The sequence below is a fragment of the Schistocerca serialis genome, chromosome 5 (assembly GCF_023864345.2).
Source record: "Schistocerca serialis cubense isolate TAMUIC-IGC-003099 chromosome 5, iqSchSeri2.2, whole genome shotgun sequence".
NCBI lineage: Eukaryota > Metazoa > Arthropoda > Insecta > Orthoptera > Acrididae > Schistocerca > Schistocerca serialis.
In genome coordinates, this window is record NC_064642.1 from 810304911 (window position 1) to 810325315 (window position 20405).

At 48.7% G+C, this 20405-nt stretch overlaps 1 protein-coding gene across 1 annotated transcript; it reads left to right on the plus strand.

Annotated features, from left to right (window-relative positions):
- Positions 1-709: 709 nt before the first annotated feature.
- Positions 710-17952, plus strand: LOC126482239 (uncharacterized). Its single transcript, XM_050106217.1, has 2 exons — positions 710-714; positions 16653-17952. The coding sequence occupies exons 1-2, from the start codon at positions 710-712 to the stop codon at positions 17950-17952; spliced, it is 1305 nt and encodes a 434-aa protein (XP_049962174.1).
- The last annotated feature ends 2453 nt before the right edge of the window (positions 17953-20405 follow it).

The following is a 20405-nucleotide window of genomic DNA, read 5'->3' on the forward strand; positions in this document are numbered from 1 at the left end:
ACCTCAGGAGTAGTGTGTCTTTTGTTTCGGCAGAGGTGCTTAGCATATTTGATTCTCTTGGTGGGCAAGTCTTCTGGGTAGCCATCGACCACCACACTTGTCGCACTTCCGCTGTAGTGTCTTCTTAAGTATTCAACGTATTTGGTTAGCATTAACTTAAGTGTTTCACCATTCTTCCATACAACGCACTGGAGAAGAAATCCATCGATGACAAGGGTGCCATCTCATATTGGAAGAATTCTTTAATAAAATGAAGAACAAACCGCCTTCAGTCACAAGTTCCGTTTATTTACTGCACTATGCATTTCGAGCACTGGAGGCTCATCTTCAGGTGCTTTTTAGTGATTTACATTAGGTTTTTAGTTGTTTGCCTGTTGATAGTACATTTTTCTGTTACAACATGGTATATTCTAGATGTAAGTTTAACAGCGTTAATAATATGAAAATAACTTACAGTTTAACATTGTATGATGTCTGCTTCTGTTGTGCAGTTGGTATACACAATATACGTCTTTAATTTTGCAGTACATACTGGGATATATACATAGTCACACACTTTCTCGCACATTGTAGTAGCAGAACGTAAACCTGCCACAGATTCTCGTTCATACAGATGTTCTACTTATAAATATAATCGATTTTCTTGTTTCACAGAAGCTAACGTGATAGTATTAGTACACAGGTGTTATTAAAATAATTATTTGGCACCATGTTGTAGGTTGTCAGCTCTTCGTACTATTATGGATTTGATTTCTCAGGAAAAAATAAACTTTTGAAGGTGTAAAAAAAATTGTGGCTGTTAAACTCTGCTTGTTCATTCAACAAGTTTTCGGAACATTTTTCTTTGTGTAGCATTGTTTCTAACTGTTCTAGTAGATTAAATTTTTTACTGTTGGGTTCTGTGTGAAGTACAGTTAGGCTGTTGTGGATGTCGTCAAGTCTGTTTATTAATATACATGTTGTTAGTTATTGTAGATTTTTCAAAATGGTGTAGTCGAAAGGTGTCGGTGTGTTCTTTATACCGTGTGTGGAAGGTTCTTCCAGTTTTTCCTATGTAAAATGCAGGGCAACTGTTACATTGTAATTTATATATTCCACTGTGTTATGTTATTGGCTTGTTTGTGTTCCCTGCGTGAGGTAAGTGGTATCCAAGTTTGCCGTTTATGGAGAAAAATATTTTAATATTTTTTTAATAAGTTAGCTACTTTTTGTGATACTATGCCTAAGTATGGGATGCTTGTGAAGATTTGTTTGTGTTGGTAGTTTTCTATCTGCGCCTAAACTTACTTGCATCCGTGCAGGATGACAGAAAGTGGATGGAATGACCGGTTGAGATGAGTTTGTAACGAAGTATGATCTAATGGTAGATGATTGAATGGTAGATGCATTCTAGAGAGAGGAAGATGTTGCGTCAGATCATTTAAAAATTTTTTTCCCTTCTGTTAGGGTGCATCAGTTGTGTGGCATAACCTGTGTTCGACTCGTATTCAACTGTATGTTATGTTTGAGGCTTAGAACACTATCTACTCGCGATCTTTAACAGCAGATCTGCCATCAGAGGAGTTCCATCTCATGTGTGTGGTTATGACGACGACGACGAAACACGCCCATCTTGTTTCGGCACTTTCCTCTAGATGAACGAAGATATTTGCAAGGTACTCCATTAACCTGCCGCATCTTTGGCATAAAATCGAGTGTTCAGTTTCATAATTACATTGATTCTATGTTAGTGACAGTTTGTGAGATACTGAATTCCCATGGATACATCTGCTTGACAGATGTTCTGTTTACAGATTTAGTGACGGCATGTCTTGTAATTTCACATGTCGAACATCGTTGCTATGCGTTGGTCAGTTTCCTTGTGAGAGGTATTCTCCGTTACTAAAGATCATTTTGTATGGGACTGATGCAGGCATAGTATAATTTCTAAACCGTGATCGGATATGAACAGAGGATGCCATACACCTCTGCGAAACTATATTGTGCGTGTATCACAGGGAATCGATGTCTTAAGGAAGTAGTTTTTTTCATTTTACAGTTTATCTTGTTACAGTTTTAGGGCGCAAAATTGCTACGGTCATTAGCGCCCAGTCTGCGACTTAGGGAAGGGTACAAAAACCAAATGGGAAATCTGCAGCAATGAAAGCTAAACTCAAAAAGAGGGGAAACTAAAAAACCAAAGGGAAACTTAGGAAACCACTGTAGGAGAGGGGGTTGTTTTTCCCAAAAAGAGCTTCAAATGACCGACGTGATCTCATTGACACTGATAAGCTCGAAGGCACGATCAGCTGAGCGCGTGTCATCATCTAAAATGGAAGGCATATCAGGTGACAGCTGTAGATGGGCTTGTAGTGGAGTAAAATAGGGGCACTCAAGAAAAAGGTGTCTCACCATCCACAGTTGAGAGCAGTGGGGATAAAGTGGGGGAGCATCGCCACTTAAAAGATGTCAATGGCGAAAAAGTCAGGTCCTTATCCAGCGTCTAGTTAAAATTACCTCCTCCAGATGACAAGTTCGGGAGAAAGATGTCTGAGCACTGAGAAGAGGTTTCACATCCCGCAATTTATTAGCGGGAAGTGTAGACCAATGAGCGTGCCATAAAAGAGCAACACGACGAAATAAGACACAATGCAGATCGGTGAAGGGCACCACGCGAACAGTGGGCTGAGGAAGGGAGACTGTAGCATTGCCTACTATATCGGCTGCCTCATTTACATGGATACCAACAGTAGGGGGACAAGGTATGTTATATCCGACATTCCATTGTTGCAAATTTATTCAAAATGACGGCGATGACGTCATCCAAGATGGCGGCTCTAGACTTAGCAACAGCGCATGACGTCATCCAAGTTGGCGGAATTTGGTGAGAAGTTTGAATTTTGGCTGGAAGATAGGTCAATTGCGCTACCTCCACTAACCTAACCCTCCAGAAAAAAAATTGGTTGGAAATTCAAATTCCAGCAGGATAATGCATCACACCACGAAAATGGCAGGAAAATAGACCACTTGGGGTACGTCCACTAAACTAACCCCCAACCCCGTAGAAAATGGCGGCAAGCTCAAATTCCAGCACAATAATGGCAGTAAAACTTGACTTGTCTTTATTATTACTTCAACAATATCATGCAGGTGTGTTCGCCACGAGGTCCAACTGGCTAAGTCACATAGCCACCAGCAGAGGGCGTCATTCAAGATGTCGGATTTTGGCGGGAAGTTTGAATTTTGTTGGAAAGAAGGCCAACTGCGTCACGTCCACTCAACTACTGTCATCAAGGACGGCGACTTATTTTGTTTCACCACTCAGATGACCTGATTGGCGGTGCACATTCAGTCTTTGCTGTGTTGTCACCGTCAAAGCATCGTCACATGTTTGATCATCAAGATGAATGTGAAGGATGTAGACATTTGAGGGAGGACTAGCCACATTTCACTACATCATTTATAGAAGAGTATGATAATGCAGATGGCAGTTATAAGAATCGAGGGGCATGAAAGGGAAGCAGTGGTTGGGAAGGGAGTAAGACAGGGTTGTAGCCTATCACTTATGTTATTCAATCTGTATATTGAGCAAGCTGTGAAGGAAACAAAAGAAAATTTCGGAGTAGGTATTAAAATCCATGGACAAGAAAAAAAAACTTTGAGGTTTGCCGATGACATTGTAATTCTGTCAGAGACAGCAAAGGACTTGTAATGTCAGTTGAACGGAATGGACAGTGTCATGAAAGGAGGGTACAAGATGAACATCAACAAAAGCAAAACGAGGATAACGGAATGTAGTCGAATTAAGTCGGGTGATGCTGAGGGAATTAGATTAGGAAATGAGACATTTAAAGTAGTAAAGGAGTTTTGCTATTTGGGGAGCAAAATAACTGATGATCGTCGAAGTAGAGAGGATATCAAATGTGCTGGGGGTCATAGTATTTTCATGCAGCACTCGACTGTTGATAACTTATTCAATCTAGACATGGCAGTAACTAGTACTAAATAGATGGCGCCCATGAGTTCAAGCTGTATACAGTAACATCATTAACTGGCTTCAGACATGTAGCATTCACATAGAAGATATAGACCATTGTCTTAGCACCTGTATAACGGCAGCGCCGAAGTCTTGTGCTATTCCTCAAATAAGTGTTGTGAATATTGAACTCAAATTTACTGATGGCATACCCAACTATTTCAATGGGTCTATAACATTATGAGATACATTTGCTTAATTTGAGGGATATAAGAAACAACTCTTTTCGAAATACTGTACTTCTGTTGCACCATTTGAAAAAGAATGAACTCATTGTTTTCCATGCTGATCATAATTTTATGTCTCGAGTAAATAAATATATTTATAATATTAAATTTCTCTTTGTCTTTTTCATTTCTCTAGACAAAAATGTCACAATTGTTAATGCACTTTAGTACACCTTAATGTACGTTAATGTATGTGACACACTTCCCTTTAAATACACCATGTGGAATTCATTCTGTCGTGTAGCCGTTTTAGTTCAGTTCGTAAGGTGATTGCACTATAGTGGCTACACACACACACACACACACACACACACACACACACACACACACACACACACACACACACACACACACACTATTTATCATATAAAAGCCTATTGCACGCCAGTACATAGCGCAATAGGTATCATGGCAGGCTGGGTGATGCACACTTGCTGCAAGGACTTTATTGTTGGTGACTGGTCCTGTGATGATCAAGACCAGAAGACCAAGTAGTAGTAGTAGTAGTAGTAGTAGTAGTAGTAGAAGAAGAAGAAGAAGAATGGAGCACTCCTTCACAACAGCATACGAGCTATAATTGTAGGTCCTTCCAACTGTTTTTTTTTTTTTTTTTTTTTTTGTGGTTTTAGGGCGCACAACTTCAATGGTCATTAGCGTCCTGACTACTCTAAGAATGCACCGCGAGGCACAAGTTGACCACAACAACTAAAAGGGAAAACACGATAAAAGACAGACTGACAGGCATAGGATTAAAAAACAGCATCATCAAATGTCCTTAGCGAGGTGTGTCAAATTGATAAAACGAAGAACACGAGCAGCTGCTCGTGTGTCATCCGCTAAAATGGCATCGAAAGTATTTGGCAGGTTAAGATCGAGGCGCAGTGTGTTAAGATCTGGACAGGACATTAAAATGTGTCTAACCGTCAGCAAGTGCCCACGTGGGCAGAACGGCGCCGGCGCAGCCGTCAGCAGATGGCGATGGCTGAACCGGCAGTGTCCAATTCTTAACCGGGCTAAAACGACCTCCTCCCGCCGAGAAGGGCGTGAGGAGGACGTCCAAGCCACGGGAAGAGGTTTTAAGGCCCGAAGCTTGTTGTCAGTAAGTGCAGCCCAATCGGCATGCCACAGAGATAAGATGCGCCGACAAATCACCCTGCTAAAATCGGACGAAGGGACGCAACAAGAAGCTGTTCGAGGCTGGAGGACCGCAGCCTTGGCCGCGGCATCTGCAGCTTCGTTCCCAGGGATACCGACATGGCCCGGAACCCACATAAAGCTAACTGGAGAACCGACGTCCACCAGCTGCTGAAGAGAGCGTTGGATCCGGTGTACAAAAGGGTGAACCGGGTACGGATCACTGAGGCTCTGGATGGCGCTCAGGGAATCTGAGCAGATGACATAAGCAGAATGTCGGTGGCGGCAGATGTAAAGAACAGCCTGGTAGAGGGCAAAGAGCTCAGCTGTGAAGACCGAACAATGGCCATGGAGCCGGTATTTGAAACTTTGTGCCTCGACAATAAAGGAACACCCGACCCCGTCATTGGTCTTAGAGCCATCTGTATAAATGAAAGTCATGTCGATGAACTTCGAACGAAGTTCCAAAAAATGGGAGTGGTAGACGGAACCGGGGGTGACCTCTTTTGGGAGCGACCTGAGGTCAAGGTGAACGCGGACCTGAGCCTGGAGCCAAGGTGGCGTGCGGCTCTCGCCCACTCGAAAGGTTGCAGGGAGGGAAAAAGTAAGGTGTTGAAGGAGGCGACGAAAGCGAACGCCAGGGGGTAGCAGGGCAGAGACATACAACCCGTATTGACGGTCAAGAGAGTCGTCAAAAAAGGAACGATAAGACGGATGGTCGGGCATTGACAGTAGCCGACAGGCATACCGACAAAGCAGTATATCGCGCCGGTAGGTGAGTGGCAATTCGCCAGCGTCAGCATGAAGACTCTCTACGGGACTGGTATAAAATGCTCCGATCGCAAGTCGTAAACCCCGATGTTGTATGGAGTTGAGGCGGCGTAAGATGGATGGCCTTGCAGAGGAGTATACGAAGCTCCCATAATCCAGCTTGGAGCGGACGATCGACCGATATAGACGAAGTAGGACGGTTCGATCCGCTCCCCACGACAGACCACTGAGAACACGGAGGACATTTAAAGAACGGGTACAACGGGCGGCCAAATATGACACATGTGGAGACCAGCTAAGTTTCCTGTCAAATGTAAGGCCTAAAAATTTGGTTGTCTCCACGATTGGGAGAGCAACGGGACCGAGTCTTAAGGACGGTGGGAGAAACTCTTTGTATCGCCAGAAGTTAATACAGACCGTCTTCTCGGCAGAAAAACGGAAGCCATTGGCGACACTCCAGGAGTAAAGACGGTCAAGAGAACGCTGAAGACAGCACTCCAGGACACGTGTACACTGCGCGCTGCAATAGATGGTAAAATCGTCCACGAAAAGGGAGCCTGATACATCAGCTGGGAGGCAATCCATTATTGGATTGATCGCGATGGCGAAGAGAGCGACGCTCAAAACTGAGCCCTGTGGCACCCCATTCTCCTGGCGAAAGGTGTCGGATAGGACAGAACCCACACGTACCCTGAACTGTCGATCCATTAAAAAGGAACGAATAAAAAGAGGGAGGCGACCGCGAAGGCCCCATGTATGCATGGTGCGGAGGATGCCCGCCTTCCAACAGGTGTCGTAAGCCTTCTCCAAATCAAAGAACACAGCCGCGGTCGGGCGCTTCCGCAAGAAGTTATTCATAATGAAGGTCGACAAGGCAACTAGATGGTCAACAGCAGAGCGGCGCCTACGAAATCCACATTGTACATTGGTAAGTAGGCGTCGAGACTCGAGCAGCCAAACCAATCGAGAGTTAACCATTCGCTCCATCACTTTACAGACACAGCTGGTAAGCGAGATAGGTCGATAACTGGAAGGCAAGTGCTTGTCCTTCCCCGGCTTAGGAATCGGGACAACAATAGACTCGCGCCAGCATGCGGGAACATGTCCCTCAATCCAGATGCGATTGTATGTACGAAGAAGAAAACCTTTACCCGCAGTAGAAAGGTTCTTCAGCATCTGAATATGAATAGAATCTGGCCCTGGAGCGGAGGACCGTGATCGGCCAAGTGCGTTTTCGAGTTCCCGCATGGTGAATGGGGCATTATAACTTTCACAATTCGAGGAGCGGAAGTTAGGTGGCCTAGCCTCCTCTGCCTGTTTGCGGGGGAGGAAGGCAGGGTGGTAATGAGCGGAGCTCGAAACCTCTGCGAAAAAGCGGCCGAAGGCATTGGAGACAGCCTCAGGGGCCACAAGGACGTCATTCGCGACCTTCAAGCCAGAAACTGGTGAGTGGACCTTAGTGCCAGATAGCCGGCGCAGGCTACCCCTGACAACAGAAGAAGGAGTAAAACTGTTGAAGGTGCTTGTGAAAGCAGCCCAGCTGGCTTTCTTGCTTTCTGTGATAATACGACGACACTGAGCACGTAATCGTTTATAATTGATACAATTCGCCACTGTAGGGTGGCGTTTAAAAGTGCGTAAAGCACGTCGACGAGCACGTAAAGCGTCTCTACATGCTGCGGTCCACCAGGGGACCGGTACGCGATGTGGAGAAGGAGGGTGAGGGATGGAATATTCAGCAGCAGCGAGAATGACTTCCGTGAGGTGTGAGATCTGACGATCGCAGCTTGGAAAGGTTTGATCCTGAAAGGTCGCCCTGGAAGAGAAGAGCCCCCAGTCTGCCTTGGAGATGGTCCAATTAGAGAAGCCCGGAGAGGGGGTATGCTGCAGGAGATGGATAACACACGGGAAGTGGTCGCTCGAATATGTATCAGAAAGTGCATACCACTCAAACCGGCGTGCAAGTTGGGGAGTACATATAGAGAGGTCTAAATGGGAATAGGTGTGAGATGTGTCCGAAAGAAATGTAGGGGCGCCAGTATTGAGGCAGACAAGATCGAGCTGGTTGAAAAGGTCTGCTAACAAGGAGCCCCTCGGGCAGGATGCTGGAGAGCCCCAAAGGGGATGGTGGGCATTGAAGTCTCCAGTTAACAAAAATGGTGCAGGTAGCTGAGCAATAAGTTGCATCATGTCTGCCCTGGTAACGGCAAATGACGGAGTGTAAACGGTACAAAAGGAAAACGTAAAAGTGGGGAGAGTAATGCGGATGGCAACTGCCTGCAGGCCGGTGTGCAACGTGATGGGATCGTAGTAAATATCATCCCGGACCAGCAACATATCCCCTCCATGAGCTGGGATACCTACCACAGGGGGTAGGTCAAAACGCACAGAGGTGTAGTGTGCCAAGGCAATTTGATCGCATGGGCGTAGCTTCGTTTCCTGGAGGGCTACGACAAGCGGACGGTGCAAGCGGAGCAGCAACTTCAAGTCCTCTCGGTTGGAGCGAATGCTGCGAATATTCCAGTGAATAAGTGCCATCGTAAGAAAAGAAAGATGAGAGAAGTGGTCACCACGAAGGCCGCTTAGGGCCTGGCTTCAAGCGAGCACTGCCGCCGCTATCAGTAGGCGGACAGTCATCGTCCATTGGGTCTATAGGGTCATCGGCCATCTCGGGAGGATGGCCGGGAGGGGGAGCTTCCTCCGCCAGTGAACGGCCAGATGTACGGCGACCAGCGGTGCGGCCAGGCGAAACGGATGACGGCCTGGGGCGGCAGCCGCTGGGTGGCGCAAGAGAAGAAATGCGCCGTGGCGGGGAAGGAGAACTGTGCTTCCTATGCGCCTTTTTGGAAGGACGTGTAGTGGAAGGACCGGTCGAAGGCTGGGAGGTCGAGGTACGGAGGAAGTCTGCACGGGATGGTTCCTTCTTGAAGGCCCGTGCATCTGACTTCGGTGTCTTCGGCTTAGCAGAAGCTGAGGAAGGTGCTCGTGTCTGTGGGGTGATGGGAGGAAGAGGAGACGTCGACCGCGCGATCTTAGCACTGGCTGAATGGACGACCGTGGTGCTGAAGGTCAGATCGCATGTCTGGGTTGCTATCTCCCGGGTACTCCGAGGAGAGGCGAGGACAGTACTGTATTTCCCCGCTGGGAGCAGCGTGGGCTTCCTACTAGCCAATAGCTTGCGAGCAGCCGAGGTGGACACTTTCTCTTTGACCCGAATTTCCTGGATACAGCGTTCTTCCTTATAGACAGGACAGTCGCGGGAGGATGCGGCATGGTCACCCTGACAGTTCACACAATGAGGAGACGGAGGTGGACAGTCACCCTCATGGGCATCCCTGCCACAGGTGACACATTTAGCCGCATTGGAACAAGACTGTCGAGTGTGATTGAAACGCTGACACTGGTAGCAGCGCGTAGGTGTCGGGATATAGGGGCGAACAGAAATAACCTCGTAGCCCGCCTTGATGTGCGATGGCAGCTTAACACTATCGAAGGTCAAGAAAAGTGTCCGGGTCGGTACAAGGTCATTGTTGACCTTTTTCATGACTCTATGGACAGCCGTCACGCCCTGCTCAGCGAGGAATGATTGAAGCTCCTCGTCAGTCAATCCGTCGAGGGAGCCAGTATAGACCACACCACGAGACGAATTCAAAGTTCGGTGGGCCTCCACCCGGACAGGGAACGTGTACAGGAGGGTGGCCCGAAGCAGTTTTTGTGCCTGAAAGGCACTCTCAGTTTCTAGTAATAAGGTGCTGTTACGCAACCTGGTACAGGATTTGACAGATCCGGCTATGGCATCTACGCCCTTCTGAATAACGAAAGGGTTGACAGAGGAAAAATCCTTTCCGTCCTCTGTTCGAGAAACTACGAGGAACTGTGGGGCAGGCGGTAGTACTTTTGTCACTGTTGGCTGGTCACGTTTCCGTTTTTGGGTCGAAGTCGAAAGAGATGGAGTAGAATCCATTGCGGAGGAATCCCCCGTGACTGCCAGCGTCTCCGATGGCGCGCTCCTTCCTTGTGGGGACCCTCTCAGAGGGCACTCCCACCTTAGGTGAATGTTTACACCTCAGGTCACACCTCCCGAGAAACAGACGGAGGGACCAATCGGCATGGTCAGAAGGTATCAGCTCAGGCAATCACCCCTCCCCGGGCCTGGCCTTTACCAGGGGGTACGCGCGTGCCTTACATGTCTACCCAGGGCGGGGACTTACGCGTTACCCCGTCACCGGCTACGCGTGCGAACGCGTGGGTCGGCCTTCAGGCACGCACAGGGAGGAAGGAAGAAGAGGAAAAAGAAGAGAGAGAGGGAGAAAGAGGACAGACTGTCTCAAACGCCGAGGCGGAGACCAGAGAAGGCAAGGAGAAGAAGGCAATGAGAAAGCAAGGGGAAGAAGGCAATGAGAAGGCAAGGAGAAAAAGGCAATGAGAAGGCAAGGAGAAAAAGGCAATGAGAAGGCAAGGAGAAAAAGGCAATGAGAAGGCAAGGAGAAGGCAAGGGAAAGAGTAAGGAAGACAGTGAGGTGGAGAAGAGCAAAGAAAGGAACCAACAAAAGGAAGGAAGGAACGAGAAGTGAAAAAACCCAAAAGGACCACGATGATAGGTCGTGGAACCGTCCGTCTCCGGACGCAGGCGCGAACTACCCCCGTGAGGGGGAGGGACTCCTTTTAGTCGCCTCTTACGACAGGCAGGAATACCGCGGGCCTATTCTAATCCCCGGACCCGCAGGGGGGCTTCCAACTGTGGTTAGACTAATGTCTTGATGGCTCTGTTAACACACACAGACTGAGTCCGCTTCAAGCACCTTTTCGTCTACTCTGAAACACTGCTTAAACCCAAGTACCAGTTACTGCAGAAAATGTTAGATGGGGTAGACGGCTCTTTTTTTGTTTTTTTTTTTGTGGTTTTAGGGCGCACAACTTCAATGGTCATTAGCGCCCAGACTATGTTAGGAATGCACCGCGAGGCACAAGTTTAAAACAGCAACTAAAATGGAAAACATGATAAAAGACAGATTGACAGGCATAGGATTAAAAACAGCATAATCAAATGTTCTTAGACAGGTTTGTCAAGTTGATAAAATGAAGTACGCGAGCAGCTGCTCCTGGGTCATCCGCTGAAATGGCATCTAAAGTACATGGTAGGCCAAGATCAAGATGCAGTGTATTAAAATCTGGACAGGACGTTAAAATGTGGTGGACCGCCATGGACAGAACGGCACCGGCGCAGCCGTGAGCAGATGGTGATGGCTGAACCGGCAGTGTCCAATTCGTAACCGGGCCAAAACTACCTCCTCCCGCCGAGAAGGGCGTGAGGAGGACGTCCAAGCCGCAGGAAGAGGTTTTAAGGCCCAAAGCTTGTTGTACGTAAGTGCAGCCCAAACGGCATGCCACAGCGACAAAATGCGCTGACAAATGACCCTGCTACAATCTGATGAAGGGACGCAACAAGAAGCTTTCCGAGGCTGGAGGACCGCACCCTTGGCCGCGGCATCTGCAGCTTCGTTCCCAGGGATACCGACATGGCCAGGAACCCACATAAAGCTAACCGGAGAACCGTCGTCCACCAGCTGCTGAAGAGAGCGTTGGATCTGGTGCACGAAAGGGTGAACTGGATACGGATCACTGAGGCTCTGGATGGCGCTCAGGGGAATCAGAGCAGATGACATAAGCAGAATGTCGGTGGCGGCAGATGTAAAGAACAGCCTGGTAGGGGGGCAAAGAGCTCAGCTGTGAAGACAGAACAATGGCCATGGGGCCGGTATTTGAAACTTTGTGCCCCGACAATAAAAGAACACCCAGCCCCGTCATTGGTCTTAGAGCCTTCTGTATAAATGACGGTCATATTAATGAACTTCGAACAAAGTTCGACAAAATGGGAGTGGTATACCGAACCGGGGGTAACCTCCTCTGGGAGCGAGCTGAGGTCAAGGTGAACGCGAACCTGAGCCTGGAGCCAAGGTGATGTGGGGCTCTCGCCCACTCTAAAGGTTGCAGGGAGTGAAAAATCAAGGTGTTGAAGGAGGCGACGAAAGCGAACTGCAGGGGGTAGCAGGGCAGAGACATACAACCAGTATTGACGGTCGAGAGAGTCGTCAAAAAAGGAATGATAAGACGGGTGGTCGGGCACTGACAGTAGCCGACAGGTATACCCTCAAAGCAGTATATCGCGCCGGTAGGTGAGTGGCAATTCACCGGCTTCAGCATGAAGACTCTCGATGGGACTAGTGTAAAACGCTCCGATCCCAAGACGTAAACCCCGATGTTGTATGGAGTTGAGGCTGTGTAAGATGGACGGCTGTGCAGAGGAGTATACGAAGCTCCCATAATCCAGCTTGGAGTGGACAATCGACCGAATAGGCGAAGTAGGACCGATCCGCTCCCCACGACATACCATTGAGAACACGGACATTTAGAGAACGGGTACAATGGGCAGCCAAATAAGACATGTGGAGACCAGCTAAGTTTCCTGTCAAATGTAAGACCTAAAATTTTTGTTGTCTCCACGAATGGGAGAGCAACAGGACCGAGTCGTAAAGACGGTGGGAGAAACTAGCGCCAGAAGTTAATACAGACCGTCTTCTCTGCAGAAAAATGGAAGCCATTGGCGACACTCCAGGAGTAAAGATGGTCAAGAGAACGCTGAAGACAGCGCTCCAGGAAACATGTGCGCTGCGCGCTGCAACAGATGGTAAAATCGTCCACGAAAAGGGAGCCTGATACATCAGCTGGGAGGCAATCCATTATTGGATTGATCGCTATGGCGAACAGAGCGACGCTCAAAACTGAGCCCTGTGGCATCCCATTCTCCTAGCGAAAGGTTTCTGACAGGACAGAACCCACACGTACCGTGAACTGTCGATCCATTAAAAAGGAACAAATAAAAAGAGGGAGGCGACCGCAAAGGCCCCATGTATGCATGGTGCGGAGAATACCCGCCCTCCAACAGGTGTACGCCTTCTCCAAATCAAAGAACACAGCCGCGGTTGGGCGCTTCCGCAAGAAGTTATTCATAGTGAAGGTCGACAAGGTAACCAAATGGTCAACAGCAGACCGGCGCCTACGAACTCCACATTGTACATTGGTAAGTAGGTGTCGAGATTCAAGCAGCCAAACCAAACGAGAGTTAACCATTCGCTCCATCACCTTACAGAGACAGCTGGTAAGCGAGATCTGTCGATAACTGGAAGGCAAGTGCTTGTCCTTCCCCGGCTTAGGAATCGGTACAACAATAGACTCACGCCAGCATGCGGGAACATGTCCCTCAATCCAGATGCGATTGTAAGTACGAAGAAGGAAACCCTTACCCGCAGAAGAAAGGTTCTTCAGCATCTGAATATGAATAGAATCAGGCCCTGTAGCGGAGGACCGTGACCGGGCAAGTGCATTTTCGAGTTCCCACATGGTGAATGGGGCATCATAAATTTCACGATTCGAGGAGCGGAAGTTAGGTGGCCTAGCCTCCTCTGCCTGTTTTCGGGGGAGGAAGGCAGGGTGGTAATGAGAGGAGCTCGAAACCTCTGCGAAAAAGCGGCCGAATGCATTGGAAACATCCTCAGGGGCCGCAAGGGCGTCATTCGCGACCGTCAAGCCAGAAACTGGTGAGTGGACCTTAGTGCCAGATAGCCGGCGCAGGCTACCCCTGACAACAGAAGGAGTAGAACTGTTGAAGGTGCTTGTGAAAGCAGCTCAGCTGGCTTTCTTGCTTTCTTTAATAATATGACGGCACTGCGCATATAATCGTTTATAATTGATAAAATTCGCCACTGTAGGGTGGCGTTTAAAGGTGCATAAAGCACGTCGACGAGCACGTAAAGCATCTCTACATGCTGCAGTCCACCAGGGGACCGGTACGTGACGTGGAGAAGAAGTAGTGTGAGGGATGGAATATTCAGCAGCAGAGAGAATGACTTCCGTGAGGTGTGCGACCTGACTATTGCAGCTTGTGAAGGTCTCATCCTGAAAGGTCGCCCTGGAAGAGAAGAGCCCCCAGTCTGCTTTGGAGATGTTCCAACTAGTTGAGCACGGCGAGGGGGTATGATGCAGGAGATGGATAACACACGGGAAGTGGTCGCTCGAATATGTATCAGAAAGTGCATACCACTCAAACTGGCGTGCAAGTTGGGTGGTACATATAGAGAGGTCTAAATGGGAATAGGTGTGAGATGTGTCCGAAAGAAAAGTAGGGGCGCCAGTATTGAGGCAGACAAGATTGAGCTGGTTGAAAAGGTCTGCTAACAGGGAGCCCCTTGGGCCGGATGCTGGAGAGCCCCAAAGGGGATGGTGGGCATTGAAGTCTCCAGTTAACAAAAATGGTGCAGGTAGCTGAGCAATAATTTGCATCATGTCTGCCCTGGTAACGGCAGATGACGATGGAGTGTAAACGGTACAAATGGAAAATGTAAAAGTGGGGAGAGTAATTCGGACAGCAACTGCCTGCAGGCCGGTGTGCAATGTGATGGGATCGTAGTAAATGTCATCCCAGACCAGCAACATAACCCCTCCATGAGCTGGAATACCTACCACAGAGGGTAGGTCAAAACGGACAACGGTGTAGTGTGCCAAGGCAATTTGATCGCATGGGCGTAGCTTCGTTTCCTGGAGGGCTACGACGAGCGGATGGTGCAAGCGGAGCTGCAACTTCAAGTCGTCTCGGGTGGAGCGAATGCTGCGAATATTCCAGTGAATAAGTGCCATCGTGAGAAGAAAAGGAAGATGAAGGAAGGGGTCACCTTGAAGGCCGCTGAGGGCCTGGCTTCGAGCGAGCACTGCCGCCGCTATCAGTAGGCGGACAGTCATCGTCAATTGGTTCTATAGGTTCATCGGCCATCTTAACAAGATGGCCGATGGAGGGGGAGCTTCCTCTGCAGGCGAACGGCCAGATATTCGGCTACCAGTGGTGCGGCCAGGCGAAACGGATGACGGCCTGGGGTGGCAAACGCTGGGTGGCGCAGGAGAAGAAATGTGCCATGGCGGAGAAGGAGAACAGTGCTTCCTATGAGCCTTCTTGGAAGGTTGTTTAGTGGAAATACTGGTCGATGGCTGGGAGTTCAAGGTACGTAGGAAGTCTGCACGGGACGGTCCCTTCTTGAAGGCCCGTGCATCTGACTTCTGGGTCTTCGTCTTGGCAGAAGCTGATGAAGGTGCTTGTGTCTGAGGGTTGATGGGAGGAAGAGGAGACGTCGACCGAGCGATCTTAGCACTGGCCGAACAGACGACCGTGGTGCTGAAGGTCAGATCGCATGTCTGCGTCGCCACCTTCCTGGTAGTCCATGGAGAGCCGAGGACAGTACTGTATTTGCCGCTGGGAGCAGCGTGGGCTTCCTACTAGCAAATAGCTTGCTAGCAGCCGAGGTGGACACTTTCTCTTTGACCCGAATTTCTTGGATACAGCGTTCTTCCTTGTAGATGGGACAGTCACGGGAGGACGCTGCATGGTCACCCTGACAGTTCACACAATGAGGAGACGGAGGTGGACAGTCACCCTCATCGTCATCCCTGCCATGAGTGACACATTTAGCCACATTGGAACAAGACTGGCGAGTGTGATTAAAATGCTGACACTGGTAGCAGCGCGTAGGTGTCGGGACATAGGGGCCAACAGAAATAACCTCGTAGCTCGCTTTGATACGTGACAGCAGCTGAACACTATCAAAGGTCAAGGAAAGTGTCCGGGTCGGTACAAGGTCATTGTTGACCTTTTTCATGACCCTATGGACAGCCGTCACGCCCTGCTCAGCGAGGAAAGACTTAGTCTCCTCGTCAGTCAATCCGTCAAGTGATCGAGTATATACCACACCACGAGACGAATTCAAAGTGCGGTGAGCCTCCACCCGAACAGGGAACATGTACAGGAGTGTGGCCCGAAGCAATTTTTTGTGCCGGAAAGGCGCTCTCAGTTTCTAGTAACAAGGCACCATTATGCAACCTGGTACACGATTTGACAGATCAAGCTATGGCATCTACGCCCTTCTGGATAACGAAAGGTTTGACAGAGGAAAAATCCTTGCCATCCTCAGATCGAGAAACTACGAGGAACTGTGGGGCAGGCGGTAGTACTTTTGTTACTGGTGGCTGGTCAAGTTTCCGTTTATGGGCAGAAGGTGCGAGAGAAGAAGAAGTGAAATCCATTGCGGAGGAATCCCCCATGATTGCCAGCATCTCCGATGGCGCCCGCCTTAGGTGAATGTTTACACCTCAGGTCACACCTCCTGAGAAACAGACAGAGGGACCAATCGGCGTCGTCAGAAGGTATCAGCTCAGGCAATCACCCCTCCCTGGGCCTGGCCTTTACCAGGGGGTACGTGCGTGCCTTACTTGTCTACCCAGGGCAGGGAATTACGGGTTACCCCGTCACCGGCTACGTGTGCGAACGCGTGGGTCGGCCTTCAGGCGCGCACAGGGAGGAAGGAAGAAGAGGAAAAAGAAGAGAGAGAGGGAGAGAGAGGGCAGACTGTCTCAAACGCCGAGGCGGAGACCAGAGAAGCCAAGGAGAGGAAGCCAAGGAGAGGAAGCCAAGGAGAGGAAGCCAAGGAGAGGAAGCCAAGGAGAGGAAGCCAAGGAGAGGAAGCCAAGGAGAGGAAGCCAAGGAGAGGAAGCCAAGGAGAGGAAGCCAAGGAGAGGAAGCCAAGGAGAGGAAGCCAAGGAGAGGAAGCCAAGGAGAGGAAGCCAAGGAGAGGAAGCCAAGGAGAGGAAGCCAAGGAGAGGAAGCCAAGGAGAGGAAGCCAAGGAGAGGAAGCCAAGGAGAGGAAGCCAAGGAGAGGAAGCCAAGGAGAGGAAGCCAAGGAGAGGAAGCCAAGGAGAGGAAGCCAAGGAGAGGAAGCCAAGGAGAGGAAGCCAAGGAGAGGAAGCCAAGGAGAGGAAGCCAAGGAGAGGAAGCCAAGGAGAGGAAGCCAAGGAGAGGAAGCCAAGGAGAGGAAGCCAAGGAGAGGAAGCCAAGGAGAGGAAGCCAAGGAGAGGAAGCCAAGGAGAGGAAGCCAAGGAGAGGAAGCCAAGGAGAGGAAGCCAAGGAGAGGAAGCCAAGGAGAGGAAGCCAAGGAGAGGAAGCCAAGGAGAGGAAGCCAAGGAGAGGAAGCCAAGGAGAGGAAGCCAAGGAGAGGAAGCCAAGGAGAGGAAGCCAAGGAGAGGAAGCCAAGGAGAGGAAGCCAAGGAGAGGAAGCCAAGGAGAGGAAGCCAAGGAGAGGAAGCCAAGGAGAGGAAGCCAAGGAGAGGAAGCCAAGGAGAGGAAGCCAAGGAGAGGAAGCCAAGGAGAGGAAGCCAAGGAGAGGAAGCCAAGGAGAGGAAGCCAAGGAGAGGAAGCCAAGGAGAGGAAGCCAAGGAGAGGAAGCCAAGGAGAGGAAGCCAAGGAGAGGAAGCCAAGGAGAGGAAGCCAAGGAGAGGAAGCCAAGGAGAGGAAGCCAAGGAGAGGAAGCCAAGGAGAGGAAGCCAAGGAGAGGAAGCCAAGGAGAGGAAGCCAAGGAGAGGAAGCCAAGGAGAGGAAGCCAAGGAGAGGAAGCCAAGGATAGGAAGGCAAGGAGAGGAAGGCAAGGAGAGGAAGGCAAGGAGAGGAAGGCAAGGAGAGGAAGGCAAGGAGAGGAAGGCAAGGAGAGGAAGGCAAGGAGAGGAAGGCAAGGAGAGGAAGGCAAGGAGAGGAAGGCAAGGAGAGGAAGGCAAGGAGAGGAAGGCAAGGAGAGGAAGGCAAGGAGAGGAAGGCAAGGAGAGGAAGGCAAGGAGAGGAAGGCAAGGAGAGGAAGGCAAGGAGAGGAAGGCAAGGAGAGGAAGGCAAGGAGAGGAAGGCAAGGAGAGGAAGGCAAGGGAAAGAGTAAGTGAGACAGTGAGATGGAGAAGAACAAAGAAGGGAACCAACCAAAGGAAGGAGGAAACGAGAAGAAGCGAAAAACCAAAATGACCGCAAATATAGGTCGTGGAACCGTCCATCTCCGGACGCAGGCGCTAACTACCCCTTGAGGGGGAGGGACTCCTTTTAGTCGCCTCTTTCGACAGGCAGGCATCAGGAATACCTCGGGCCAATTCTAATCCCCGGACCCACATGTGGGGGGGGGTGGGGGGGTGGGTAGATGGTGTAATGTAAGAGCATTCAGTGAAAGCGACGACATCCCCCCCTCCCCCCACCTGAAAAGGTAAAGCCTAACACTGTCTTCATATTTGACTATGTGGCTGTCGAAAAGCAGGATCAAATTCGTAGATATTTCTGCTTTGGTCGTCATATGGGTGTTGACGTATTTTATCTCAGACGTATTCCAGGATCCCAGAACAGTTGGTGAGGGATAATGCCAACCTCATTATAGCCTTCAAACAAGACAATCTCAATTTAACATACATTTACCAGGCTCATGTTGGGACTGACATGTCATACAATGAATTTGTAAAGATATGTGCTGATTGTTGGAATCACTCACAGTCCGGTTTTCTCGTTGTTGATAAAAGGCGGAAACTGAATGATGGTAGTTATAGCCGGAACTTCCAGCAGTTTCTCCATATATAAATGTACAAAATAGCTGAGTGCGTCAGTAGATACTACACCATGGACAAATTCGCACGCTTCGCGGATGCTCAATCTGAGAGATTAGGTGTGCATATAATGCTCACGTGTATACCGATATGAAATTTAAGAATCTTGAGGCAAGACTCGGTAAGCTTGCAAGGGAATTAAAGGACACTCATTAACTTCTTGCACTTAACCAAAATTGGCTAGAGAATAGATTTAGCGCAATTGGAGAGAGGATAGAAGCTGAGGTGGTTGTTATTGAAGGAGGAGGTGTAGGGAAGAAGAAGAATGACAAAGCATATATAAAACCACGCGATATGAGCAGCTCTGATTAGTATGCTCCGAGATGTCGACAAAGCATAAAGTCATTCAGCCACGCAAAGCAGCTCCAGAGAAATTACGTTAGCTGAGGATGGGGCATATGGGTTGCGAGCGAACATTACGAGAAACTTTTAAACCTGTTACCGAATCTATCAGTAAGATGGCTTCGCGTGATAATGATTCAATCGCAGAATTCACCAACCAGTATTGAGCGGGTAAGACAGAACATTTGGTGTCAGTGGGGAGAGACCGTACATGCTAGGCTCAAACTGTAAGTTTATATGATAGCACGAAACGCATCGGGGATACAGAGTTTAAAAGAACACCTGGCTTAATGAATCTTATCTTCCTAAGGCCCTCAAAAACTTGAAATACTCTACCAATAATCGCAAAGTATATGGTGAAATACTGCAATTGACTGAGCTGTATAAAATTCCTGACAGAACACTGAGAAACCTGCAAAACTCTAAATACAGAGCCATTATACAACCTTTACTGAATGAGCATCCTAAAAGCATTGGTGAAGGTGTAGACTTTCAGCATAAAGGCGTGAGCAATCAACTCCCGCAGTATATATATTACAATGAGCCGGATGAACTAATAGACTTCGACTGTTGATGGCTTCGGCTGCTGCAGGTAGTACAGCTCATTCGAACGAGGTTCTTTCGATAATCTCTGAGCTTTGAGAGAGAGGTATTATTTAATAAGTATGGAGACGGTAGTTCGAGAATTGCACAAGCCACCACGCGAAACATATCCTCTGAGGCATGTTATGATTAAGCGGCTGGATGACTTGTGGCAGGCCAATCTTGTAGACATAAGTCAATATTCACTTGAGAATAATGGATTCAAATACATTTTAATGGTTATTGATACATACTCTAAATTCGCATGGGCATTACCTGTCAAAACTAAAACCGGTAGAGATGTTGCTGTAGTGTTTGAGCGTTTGCTGCAGACAGGATCAAATCGATGCCCAGACAATCTTGAAACCGATCATGGTGGTGAGTTTTACAATGAATATTTCAAGACTGTGATGGAGCGGTACGGGATACACGACTACTCGACGTTTACCCACCTGAAAGCTAGCTTCGTGGACAGTTTGAACAGAATGGTCAAAGCTCAAATGTGAATACCTTTTAATCTTCGCGGTTCTTACAAGTGGCTAGACATCATCCCACAAATAATTGCGCGGTATAATAGAACCAAACATAGTACAATAAAAATGAGACCGACCGATGTTCGCTATAATTCACTCATGGACAAAGTATATTTCCACATTAAATGCTGGACCCGCGCAAAAAGAGGTTCAATGTAGGCGACTTAGTACATATTTCAAAATACAAGACAGCGTTCGAGAAATCGTACTTACCAAACTGGTGAGCGGAGATATTCACAGTATCCAAAGTGCACAGAACGAACCCTAGGACATATCTTAAAGGATGGCAAGGGT